The 13,074-nt window shown below is 45.1% G+C and overlaps 1 protein-coding gene across 1 annotated transcript in view; it reads right to left on the bottom strand.

Moving 5' to 3' along the window:
- LOC148477619 (galactosylgalactosylxylosylprotein 3-beta-glucuronosyltransferase 1-like) overlaps positions 1–13,074 on the bottom strand; it is a 184,562-nt gene that overhangs the window by 63,345 nt on the left and 108,143 nt on the right. Inside the window, exon 2 of the mRNA XM_088456446.1 lies at positions 9,919–10,066. Within this exon, the coding sequence (XP_088312572.1) occupies positions 9,919–10,048 (130 nt within the window). The 5' untranslated portion in view covers positions 10,049–10,066. The remainder of the gene's footprint in view (positions 1–9,918; positions 10,067–13,074) is intronic.

Raw genomic sequence — 13,074 nt, 5'->3', positions numbered from 1 at the left:
GCATCCGTACATAGGGGCCACAACTTGCAGGGCACTGCTTCACCAGTGTGGTGTATCTGAGCTCTGCCTATGGGGCTGATTGAGAGATAAGGAGCGTACACACTAGACAATATGCTCCCTGAGCGATATCGTCTAGTGTGTCCCCGGCAGGCTGTGCTCAATGTCGTTCATGACATTGAGCACACCCACTGAACGATCCACTGAACGATATCATTAATGATATCGTTCAGCGCCGGGCTCTCTCCCCCATTCCCCAACATGCAGCAACCTGACGATATCGTCAGGTTGGCCTGCATGTTTACCCGATGAACGATAATGACGAACGACCCGCTGGAACGCGCATCGCCGTTATCGTTCATCGTTTTGGTGTTAAAAATGGACGATAAAGTGGACGACTGAACGATAACGATATCGTTATCGTTCAGTCGTCCACTTTAATCGCCCCGTGTGTACGCACCAATATACATTCATTTGATATTAACATACACCTCCGATGTTTTAAGATCTGTGTTGGAGCCGCACTGCGCCTGTACAGATCTGGGTCTGCGATGTCGCTCGCAGTGCCCCCGAAGCCGCAGCATGATTTATATGTTAATGGCGTTTGGAGGTGGCGACGGCTAGCATTCCAGAAAACTGGGGAGTGTTGGCTCTCTGGTGTCATCCTGCTCATGATACCAGAGGGACTCCTATAGGGTAACGCCATCAGAAGATGGCGTTATTATTACCCACCACATTCGATGCATTCCGGGGCTTGGTGCATATTAGGAAACCCGCATTTTCGGGAGTTGACCGCATATTTCCCGTTGCTGCATCCCGCCCATTGTGTTAAGCTGTTGTTCATATAATAAGTCAAGGAGCTGCCGATCTACTTTCATCTACGCTGCCTTATTATTGTATTGCTTACACTGTTACCAACTTTCCTATCATCCTCTCTGGGAGCAGCCCAGAGAGAAGACGCTACAGTCAGCTTTGAGGGGTGGGGCCAGAGAGTAGGCATCATTAGGAAAGAACCTGCGATTCGCGGGTCTGCGAGGAGGGGGTGGAGCTAAATAATGCAATTCATGACATTTAGCTCCGCCCCTCCATATGGACCAGCAAATTCCAAGTAAAATCTATTCTGCCCCCTTCACTAGGAAGTGGGGGGGGGATGCGGGAGGTCTGCCTAGTCTTTCGGTGGGGAAATCAGGACCCTCCTACGACTTTCAGGAGAGTAGGCACTGATGTTCAGGGTAAAGATGGTGGATACCTGCACAGACCTGTATTCCCAATTTATCCTTTCCCTAAATTTGGTTCTAATTTAATTCATGGTTATTTCAGAGAAGGTGCACCCAGGAATAAGAATAATCACAATTAAAGCAAAAAGACAAAGGGGTCTAGTTACTAAGCAGTGTTAGGAGACAGAGTGAAAGGGATAAGATACCAGCCAATCAGCTCCCAACTGTCATTTTTCAAACACAGCCTGTGAGATGACAGTTGGGAGCTGATTGGTTGGCACCTTATCACTTTTCACTCTGTCTCCTAACATTGCTTAGTAAATAGACCCCAAAGTATTCTTGCAATGGGGCACTCACGGACTAAATATAATCTGAATCATATCTTACGGTGACCCAAAGAGAATATAAAACATAACCTTTATTAAATCTTAATGAATAAAACAGCGAAATATTTATTTTGTTTTTTTTTATATGTTTAATAAAATGCGTCCGTGATTTAAAACTCAGTGTTATCCACAATTATTTCTCCACAATTTTAATTAGTGCTTTCCTCACTCTCAAATACATACTGTAATATACTACAACACTCTCGTTGATTATTACTCCCAGAGCACTAATGTTCTTATTTACAGAGCCCAATATATTATAAGTCTCTAAATGATAGTTCACGAATACGACTCATGTACCTCAACCCAATATTCCACATTATATATAGATATTACATATATCCTTCATCCTCTCATGAGTCCATTGGCTCTAATGTGATAGTGTAGTATAATTGTAGCAATAATTTTGGGAGCTATCTATCATCACAGTTTGCAAGACAGTGATATCATAGTGTAACCATGCTGTTACTTTAGGAACCTAGGGCCTGATTCAGACCCGTTCGCACGCAGCCATCAGCAGCCTGAGTATGCAAATCTCGCGATCGCTAGCAAGTCATTAGCACGCCCACTATGTCCTGCCGTGCGATGGCGGTATGTATTTAGGCGCCCACCAGCCTGTCACAAGACGCCCACTTTCCCTTAGTAACACGCGTCATCTCCAGGAAGTGTATGAAACAATCGGTAACATCGAGTAACATCGGATCCGTAGGCAGCACTTGTGGGTGACCATACCCTCCCACAAGCACTGCGACTGCTGCTGTGTGTAATTCAGCCATGTGACGTGTATGCTGACACTCCATCTCAATTATGTACGCCCCTGAAACGGCGTTCAGACGCACAGACACGCCTGCGTTCGCACTACCACACCCCCCGTTTCCATCGACCACCCGCTGTCACCATCACATTCATCCTGTCACTCATTCTAGCGGGTGGTCTGTGTACAGGGTGCGAGCGCTTCGTGATTGCATGGACTGGTTCGCGCACGCGCACTGTGACTTATACGCATGCGTAGATTGCAAACATCGGCAGGCTATGTGCGACATCGGCAGGCTGTCCTAGCGGATAGGTCTGAATCAGGCCCTTAGTACATCCCATTCATTGACATGTAATAGTTTAGTCTCCTCTCTAGTTATTTACCCCCACTTCAGGAGCTCATTTATTTCTCAGTCCGAGATATGATGGTTATGGTGTATCTAATTCCCATGTATTCATAAGATATAGGACCTCATTCAGAGGCGGTGGCACGGAGCGATTGGAAGTAGCAAGCGATGTTTTTTTCAACTGCGCATGCGCACACATGGCAGTGCGCGTGCCTGTCTTTCCGAACGCAATCCTCTTGCTCGCTAGTCACTACGAGGTCGTAGCTGTGATTGACATTTCATGCCATTTGTGGGTGGTTACAGGGGAAGGTGCTTGTGAACGCGGGTGTGGTGGTGCGCACACAGGCGTGGTTGACCTTAAAAATGGTGTTTTAAGGGCGTGCATATATTACTGAGCGAGTCATCACACACGTCATCTCGTTGCAATAATGACGCTACTGCTCGCAGAGCTAAGGTTAGCCCAGGGTCTACCTTTAGCATTGCGAGTGCAGGTGATGGTTTCTGCCTCAACCAAGGCTGTAGGCAATTAACACTGTAACAGGTGTTAATCGTGCTGACGTAGGTTGCCGCCTGCGACCGACTCTGAATTAGGCCGTAGAGATAGGAGGTGTGCTTTCTTTGTTGTGGGTGTTTCCGTGCTTACGATGTGCGTTGCGATTGAGCACTCGCTTTCCATATTCTCGATCACTTTGGGTGCGACCAATATGAATGAGGTCCATATTTCTAAGAGGGGACATAAAAATTGTTGTATACAACAACAAGTGCAGGCCTGCAACTATCCCATCAATATATGTATTGTTATGTAGGAAATCTGCTCCCATTAGGGATTAACACTCGAATGTACACATGTAAAAATCTTCCACTAAGAATTCATTTTCATCCAGTATAATTCAATATTATACTTATTAGATCACCACCATGTCCCATGTATATTGAGACACAATAATACAATTGATCGATTATATTTGTACTTAAACTGAACTTAGGTGCAGATGTATCTTTATTGTAGCACTCAGACTTAGGGTCTGATTCAGAGCCGGACGCTATTTGCGGTCGTTCGTTCAGAAAAAAGGGGGTGGCTATTCAAATGAACCGTTCGCTCTTTGCGGTCTGTTCACGCCTCTATGTCTGAACAAGCGAACAAAACTTGCGGTCATAATTTTGAAAAATACGCCCCCTGGCCGCTTGCATCATACGTCATGTCCGCTATTTATTAGATTAATCGAGTACATCGAATAGCGTATGAATATGAACTGCTCGCTATTCTTGTGGTTGGTTTTTCCTACCGCTATCTTGCGAGCAGTTCTGACTATAAAACAACCAGGTGACGTGGTCAATGACGCTGCTGTATTAATTATGCACACCCTTAAAACGCCCGTTTTGACCTTTAAGCACGCCTGCGTTCAGATCTCCACTCCCCATTTTCAAGCACCTTCCCCTGTTACCACCCACATACGCCTCATTCTGTCACTGAAAATAGCAGGCATTCACTATTTAGCGAGCAAACGATTTTCGGCCGCACTGACTGGTTCGCACATGCGTATTACAATCGTTACGCATGCGCAGATGAGCGAACATCGCTCATAACGAACGAGCGGCCGCTTACGAGCGGCTCTGAATGAGGGCCTTAGAGCCATATTCAGTTTGAGTTGAGCCGCGCTACTTTTTCGCCTCCCCGGACTTTTCGCCTGTTTTGCAGGCGGAAAGGTATCGCGCGCGTGCCCGCGTATCGCCGCATTCAATTTCAAAGTAGGCGAAAACGGGACCCGGCGAATCTTAAACAAGCGGGAAGTACTGTCAGATTTGGAGAAATCAGCCTGACACCCCCCAAAAGATGCTCTGACGAGGGGGTTCCCTATGATACCCCCCGATTTGGCCTGCTGAAGGTATTTCTTGTTTTTAAATGGGCTCAATAGCTGCTAAATAGCGTTTTTGTATAAGTGGTGCAGAATAGTAATCAGTAGTTTTTTTTTGCAGAAAATAACTTATCCCAGCAAATTTGGGGTACTTGAAAATGGGGGTCATCATATTTTAAAGTTGCTAAAGTGAAGTTTAAAGAATTTTGAAAAATCCAACTTCCGCAAGGCCCTGCAATGGAAAAAACACTTGGGGCATACTTGGGGATCCTCCCAGAGTCAAGTTCGCTAGTTTTTAACTTTGTCCCCCAACATTTTTTTTTTTTGCCCCCAAATTGAAAGTGATTTTTTGGGGTGTTCTTAAATTTCTGTTCTGTTTTTAAAATTTTTTGACACAGTTTAACTTTGGGGGACTGTCTGAAGGGTGCATGGAGGTTCCCGCAACGCTGCACCCCCAAACCCCAATTCTGCACTTTTTTTCCGCCTGCTATTCACAGGCGAAACTTTTTTGCCTATTACATTGCATTGGTCACAGCAGAGATAAGCCAGGGTTGGTATAAATTACAGTTGTGACGACATTGGGATTCTGACTGCCAGGATATGTCGACATCCTGTACCCAATCCGATTCCATCATTCCCTGCAGACATTTGGCCTTAATAATAGCTACGGAAATCGTGAAGAAAAAAAAGTGTTTCCATAATTTAGGCAAAGAGTGATTCCATTGCTAAAGGTTAGTAAATCTAAGGTGAAGTATAATGATTATGAATGAATTATGGCCCGCTCTGTTTTTATTCTGGGCTATAAAAATCTCAAACACTTTTACTTTTAATCAGAAAACTGAGCCCATCCATCTGGCTAATCTCATTGGCTGGTTAGTGATGAGTAATGGCGAGCACACTGAGGCGGAGATTAGTGACGTCAAACAATTCTATCAATGAATATATGGAAACATTTCTTTGGGGTCTATTTACTAAGCAGTGTTAGGAACAGAGTGAAAAGTGATAAGAAAGTGATAAGGTGCCAGCCAATCCGCTCCCAACTGTCATTTTTCAAAACACAGCCTGTGAGATGACAGTTAGGAGCTGTTTGACTGGTACCTTATCACTTTCTTATCACTTTTCACTCTGTCTCCTAACACTGCTTAGTAAATAGAGCCCTTTGTCTTCAAAATTTCCACTATTATTAAGGCCAAATTACTGCAGGGAATGATGGAATCGGGTTGGGTACGGGAATCCCAACCAGGGTACCATCCTGATGGCTGTAAGTAAGTATACTATCCTAGCCCCTACCCCTAACCCTTAGTGCCTAAACCTAACCTGCCCCTCCCCGTACCCTAAACCTAACCATCCCCCCTTACTGCCTAACCCTCCCCCTAGTGCCTAACCCTAACCCCAGTACTTACCTTCGGGATCCTTGCATTTGGGATGCCACTGCCGGCATTCCGATAAGTGTTGGGATTCCGGCGTCTGCATTGTGAATGCCGGAATCTCCGCTGTCGGGATCCTGATCGTATCCCTATGGAATCCGCAACCTAACTTGCTGCCAATTCCGAGAGAAACCTCAATTTATTTATGGATCAGAACATGTTTTAGTGCAAATACGCTGGTTTGGTCCCCATGGGCTTCCATAGATGCACAATAAGGGGGCTGATTCTCAGTTGGGAGCGAAGCCAAAAAAAGGAGTAACTGTGCACCTGGGTAAAACCATGCTGCACTGCGGGTGGGGGAGATGTAACATGTTCAGAGAGATTGAGATGTGGGAGTGTCCAAAGTCAGATCTAAATTACTGTGTAAGAATAAAGCTGTCCAGCCTTTGTGTGCTACATGCAACAGCAGTCAGTGTTTACCCTGCATGCAAAAACAATGCATCTATTTGCCCCCCTTGCAGTGCAGCATGACTTGCCCCTGGTGTGACGTTATTTGGTCTCTATGATTTGCTCCCATCCCAGAATTAGCCCCTAGCTTTCTGCTTTCCGGAATTGATTCCGCTCTATTGATAGTGGTGTGCAGTGCAGAACGCTAGCTACGTGCTGAGGGACACGTACCAGAGCAGCGTCCGTTATCCGGCTAATTAAAGGTCATGTAACAGATTTAATGGAAGACACTTGTTTATAAGAGGGAATGTCCTGTAAGTGACCCTTTTATTAGCTAAATAATATTGATTAGATGAATGGAGGGTGCAGAGGAGTTACAGTTAATTGGATTTTTAATCGACTCATTAGTTGCTGAGTGTTGGTCATTAAGGTTACTAGCCAGTCCGCTGACGGGATCCAAGCCCGAAGAAAATGTCTCATGGCAGTCATGGTGGGGATGTGGCACGATATGTCGACAGTCATACGTTGACCATGTCGACACTGATGAAATGTCGACATGTTAGAATGTCGACATATCATACCTGGTGGCCCAATGGTCACTTACCTGCTCCTGACGGCTGCAGCGGCTCTCATTGCAGTTTCTGGGTCCCGGCGGTCATGTGACTGTCAGCTCCGGATCAGACCACTAATGCTGCAGCGTTCCAGTGAGTATTTTTCCCCTATCCCTAATCCCTACCCCTCCTAACCCCAGTGCCTAACCCTGACCCCACCATCCGCAGCCTAACCCTAATGTCAACATTCTGAGAAAGTCAACATGTTGAATGTTGAAATTTTAACAGTGTTGACATTTCTTATATCTCTGCCACACTTTGCAGCAGGTGAATCATATCCTTGCCGCACTTTGCAGCAGGTGATTCTTACCCCTGCCATACTTTGCCGCACGTGAATCATATCCTTGCCGCGCTTTGCATCAGGTGAATCATATCTCGGACAAATTTTGCAGCTAGTGAATCATATCCCGGCCACACTTTGCAACAGGTGAATCATATCCCCATCACACTTTGCAGCAGGTGAATCATATCCCGGCCACACTCTGCAGCAGTTGAATCATATACCCGCCACACTCTGCAGCAGGTGAATCATATCCCCGCCACACTTTGCAGTAGGTGAATCATATCCCCGCCACACTCTGCAGCAGGTGAATCATATCCCCGCCACACTTTGCAGCAGGTGAATCATATCCCCGCCACACTTTGCAGCAGGTGAATCATATCCCGGCCACACTTTGCAGCAGGTGAATCATATCCCCGCCACACTTTGCAGCAGGTGAATCATATCCCAGCCACACTTTGCAGAAGGTGAATCATATCCCCGCCACACTTTGCAGCAGGTGAATCATATCCCGGCCACACTTTGCAGCAGGTGAATCATATCCCCGCCACACTTTGCAGCAGGTGAATCATATTCCTGCCACACTTTGCAGCAGGTGAATCATATCCTTGCCGCGCTTTGCATCAGGTGAATCATATCTCGGACAAACTTTGCAGCTAGTGAATCATATCCCTGCCACACTCTGCAGCAGGTGAATCATATCCCCACCACACTTTGCAGCAGGTGAATCATATTCCCGCCACACTCTGCAGCAGGTGAATCATATCCCTGTCACACTTTGCAGCAGGTGAATCATATCCCCGCCACACTTTGCAGCAGGTGAATCATATCCCCGCCACACTTTGCAGCAGGTGAATCATATACCCGCCACACTCTGCAGCAGGTGAATCATATCCCCGCCACACTTTGTAGCAGGTGCATCATATCCCCGCCACACTTTGCAGCAGGTGAATCATATCCCGCCACACTTTGCAGCAGGTGAATCATATCCCCGCCACACTTTGCAGCAGGTGAATCATATCCCCATCACACTTTGCAGCAGATGAATCATATCCCTGTCACACTTTGCAGCAGGTGAATCATATCCCTGTCACACTTTGCAGCACGTGAATCATATCCCCGTCACACTTTAAAGCAGGTGAATCATATCCCAGCCACACTTTGCAGCAAGCGAATCATATCCCCGTCACACTTTGCAGCAGGTGAATCATATCCCTGTCACACTTTGCAGCAGGTGAATCATATCCCCGTCACACTGTGCAGCAGGTGAATCATATCCCGGCCACACTTTGCAGCAAGTGAATCATATACCCGCCACACTCTGCAGCAGGTGAATCATATCCCCGCCACACTTTGCAGCAGGTGAATCATATCCCCGCCACACTTTGCAGCAGGTGAATCATATCCCCGCCACACTTTGCAGCAGGTGAATCATATCCCTGTCACACTCTGCAGCAGGTGAATCATATCCCCGCCACACTCTGCAGCAGGTGAATCATATCCCCGCCACACTTTGCAGCAGGTGAATCATATCCCCGCCACACTCTGCAGCAGGTGAATCATATCCCCATCACACTCTGCAGCAGGTGAATCATATCCCCATCACACTCTGCAGCAGGTGAATCATATCCCCGCCACACTTTGCAGCAGGTGAATCATATCCCCGTCACACTTTGCAGCAGGTGAATCATATCCCCGTCACACTTTGCAGCAGGTGAATCATATCCCCGCCACACTTTGCAGCAGGTGAATCATATCCCCGCCACACTCTGCAGCAGGTGAATCATATCCCCATCACACTCTGCAGCAGGTGAATCATATCCCCATCACACTCTGCAGCAGGTGAATCATATCCCCGCCACACTTTGCAGCAGGTGAATCATATCCCCGTCACACTTTGCAGCAGGTGAATCATATCCCCGTCACACTTTGCAGCAGGTGAATCATATCCCCGTCACACTTTGCAGCAGGTGAATCATATCCCCATCACACTCTGCAGCAGGTAAATCATATCCCTGTCACACTTTGCAGCAGGTGAATCATATCCCCGCCACACTTTGCAGCAGGTGAATCATATCCCTGTGACACTTTGCAGCAGGTGAATCATATCCCCGTCACACTTTGCAGCAGGTGAATCATATCCCAGTCACACTTTGCAGCAGGTGAATCAGGTGAATCGACTGCTCTATCATTTGCCAAAGAAGTCTTTCCCTAATTCAGGAGTCTCCCAGACATTCCAGGAAATTATGGTTGGACACTGATAAAAGTATCTGTATTAAAATACAACACTGCTTGATTTGCAGATTGTGGGCAAACACACCATACATTCAAAGAGTCTGTCTCCTTGACGGACATCCACCGCGGATGTCTATGGTTCAGTATTTTGGTTACAAGTAACACATTTATCAAATTTTTAAATACAGTATGTAGTACGAATGAAAATAGGAAATCAACAACGTCAAATAATCAATTTAGCAGCTGATATATAAAGCACCAGAATAAAATAAAATGTTTGTGTTGGTATGAGGGGCTCTACATAACACACATCTAGACAGTTGGGTATGGGATCTCTCTCCTGCAACAGATCTTATTGTGTTACTATATATATATTTATTGTTACTTGTTGTGTTACTCATACTCTAGTATTGCAAGCTTACTTTTTAAAAGGGTGAGGTAGCGGCTGGTTGGGTGCTGGTGCCACAGTGTTAGGAGAAGTGCCCATGGGAGGACAATGAGCAGCGTTGTGAGAAGGTTCCGTCTCCTCGGCATGCTGTTGCGATGGTCCATGCCAGTTCATTTCTTTACCTGGATATGGGAAAAAATGGGAGGTTATTTATTGCATTCAGTGTTTATTATACTTGTATTGGTGACAAGCCAGCCGCATTCCCTCACTGGTATCTCTAGCTACTTTGTTAGGTGCCAGGCCACCAGGACGGCTCGGTTTTTGCCACTGAAAATTGTTTACTTATTTATCAAAGTATAATAATCTCCTGATGTAGCAGAGGTTATAGATTTGGTATAGTAAATGCCTCTTATAATAGTTCCCACCTTTCGTGTTATAGCACCAACAGATGAAAGTGAAACAGGTTTGTACAACACTGCATTAAGCTGCATTATGTTACTTAGGAGACTGCAAGTCAACCATTGAGATGCATGAAGGTATAGATTTCTATTCATTTATTTTTTCCCTTATATGCTTCCACAATAATTCAAGACATAGGCATAGGCATATTTAGGTTGCCGCCGGGCTATTCATCATCAGGGGTCCGATAGGACCCCCTGATATTCAGCAAACTCAGATAACCGAAAGTTTTCATCTTCAGATGGCACTTGTTCTCTGATCCCTGCTCCTTTCTATGGGAAGGAGTTCCGGGGATGCAAAGAGGGATCCCTCCGCCACCTCCTCACTACCTCCCCGGCGGCTGTGCGCATGTGTCGGGTCACACATGCATAGCTGGGACGACGGGGAGCAGGTAAGTAATGCAGCTACTTCTGTAGCTGCGATACTAACCACGGGGACAACTGCTTTTCAGAGCAGCTGTCCCTGCACCGGAGCAATGATGAATTGCATCGGTGTCACGTTTCCCCCGCTGCGAGTTGGATACTTAAGTATGCCTTGCAGCGAGTTCAATACGGCCTCCGATGATGAATAGGCCCCATAAAGAGATTTCACCAAACATTTTTTTTTTTAAACATCTACATATCTGCCAGCAAATGGATTAGACATATGCTAGATCATTACTGAAGAATTCAAACATTTAGTAGGTAGTCTCAGGTACATCATTTAGCTTAGTAGTAAAGCGATTTTAATATATATTCAAGTACTGGATTCATTTTTCATTAAAAGTTTGTGTCTTTATAACATTCGGGTCAGGTGTGGGAATCGCCAACATTACACAATTTAGATTGCCGTCACACTCTACTTACTAATAATTACATTCTGACTCGGATACGCGGACACTTGTTCCTTGAACTTGACTTTAATATTACAATGAACCATGTAAAATGGATTATATAATTATCATATCAGCAGAATAGGGTCATTTTTTTTTTTTTTTTTTTAAACCTTTAAATAAAATGTTTTACATTATATTTTTTGACTAGTTATATAGACCAGGCCAAGTTCTTCACAGGGAACATGGAACATCTGATCTATGTCTTTAATTACATCTTAATAAGTTTAATGTTTGGGATCAATCCGTCTGTTTTTTACTCATGAATATTCATAGCTGCCAAGATGATGGCTAACTATATAGATTTACAAGAAACTATACAGCGTTATCGCACATTAAATGTAAAATATGTCTCGCTATGAATCTCAGTATTGCATAATTACAAAGCTGTGTTTTTATTTATATTTCTATTTTGATTTTTTTCAGATTGATATAAAATGGGTCTACAGTAATTTGGGAAGAGTGTAATTTGGGTGATAAATAATGGCGGGTCAGAGGGGCATGTGGGGGGTTTGTGCGGCCAGTTCCCCATATCATTAATCTGCACTAATTGCAGCTGTCCTGTACACCGTGATACAGGGTCACTAATCCGTATTATCCCATTACGCAAATACGGTAAAACTGATTAATAATCTCTTTTGCATTTTTACATTTGGTCACTCGCATGGAAACCGTCGCATGTAAGCGTGAATGCGTGAATGAGCCCTAACAAAGGCCTCCAGCTAATCCCATCACCGCAGAGCTCATTCCTCAGGTATTTCAATGTCTTTTCCAGATTTACAGCTGCAGCAATATAATAATCTGATTAGTTCAGCCTCAGCCTTATAATTAGTCCAAACCTAACATTTCGGGAGAGATGGAAGGAAAGTCATCTCTTCCCTGCCGCAGAGTCTGACTCACCTGTTATTCAGTTATTGTCTCCCGCAGTCAACAACATTGTAAATGGCAATTAAATAGTTACATGTTCGATAATAGCTGACTGATGACAGATGTGTATTTTATTACAGACTGAGGTTCTATTTTAGTTTTTTTCTGACTTTGGACCAGTTCTCCTGTGTTACACTCATATAGTGACCACATAAACCCCCTACTCTCAATCTGTGTATTGCGACAATGCTAATACCAACACCCCCACCCCGGCAGCACAAAGACATGTAACAAAAAGTACAACAATTACAAAATATATTAAATTGAAATCACAGACCCGGGACGTGACCCCAACACCCCTTTATTTCTGCCGATCTAGATCCTTACTTATTTAGCTTTCAACAAATCCTTCCCTGTGTACAGACAGTATATAGACAATGGGTCTGATTCAGCGTCGCAAGTTGGAATGTATTCGTATGTAGCGAGTTTTAGTAAATAGTGCATGCGCAGAAGCGAACATGCGCAGCACACCATCAGAATCCATCACTACAGCGTATAATTATCACGGCAATACTGCCCACCAATACTGCCCACCAAAACTACCCACCAATACTGCCCACCAATACTGCCCACCAAAACTACCCACCAATACTGCCCACCAAAACTACCCACCAATACTGCCCACCAAAACTACCCACCAATACTACCCACCAAAACTACCCACCAATACTGCCCACCAAAACTACCCACCAATACTGCCCACCAAAAGTGCACACCAAAACTGCCCACCAATACTGCCAACCAAAAGTGCACACCAATACTGCCCACCAATACTGCCCACCAATACTGCCCACCAAAACTGCCCACCAAAACTGCCCACCAATACTGCCCACCAAAACTGCCCACCAATACAACCCACCCATACTGCCCACCAAAACTGCACACCAATACAGCCCACCAAAACTGCCCACCAATACTGCCCACCAATACTGC

The sequence above is a fragment of the Taudactylus pleione genome, unplaced genomic scaffold, assembly GCF_031769625.1.
Source record: "Taudactylus pleione unplaced genomic scaffold, aTauple2 ptg000705l, whole genome shotgun sequence".
Classification (NCBI taxonomy): Eukaryota; Metazoa; Chordata; class Amphibia; order Anura; family Myobatrachidae; genus Taudactylus; species Taudactylus pleione.
This window is presented reverse-complemented; position numbering and strand designations above follow the sequence as displayed.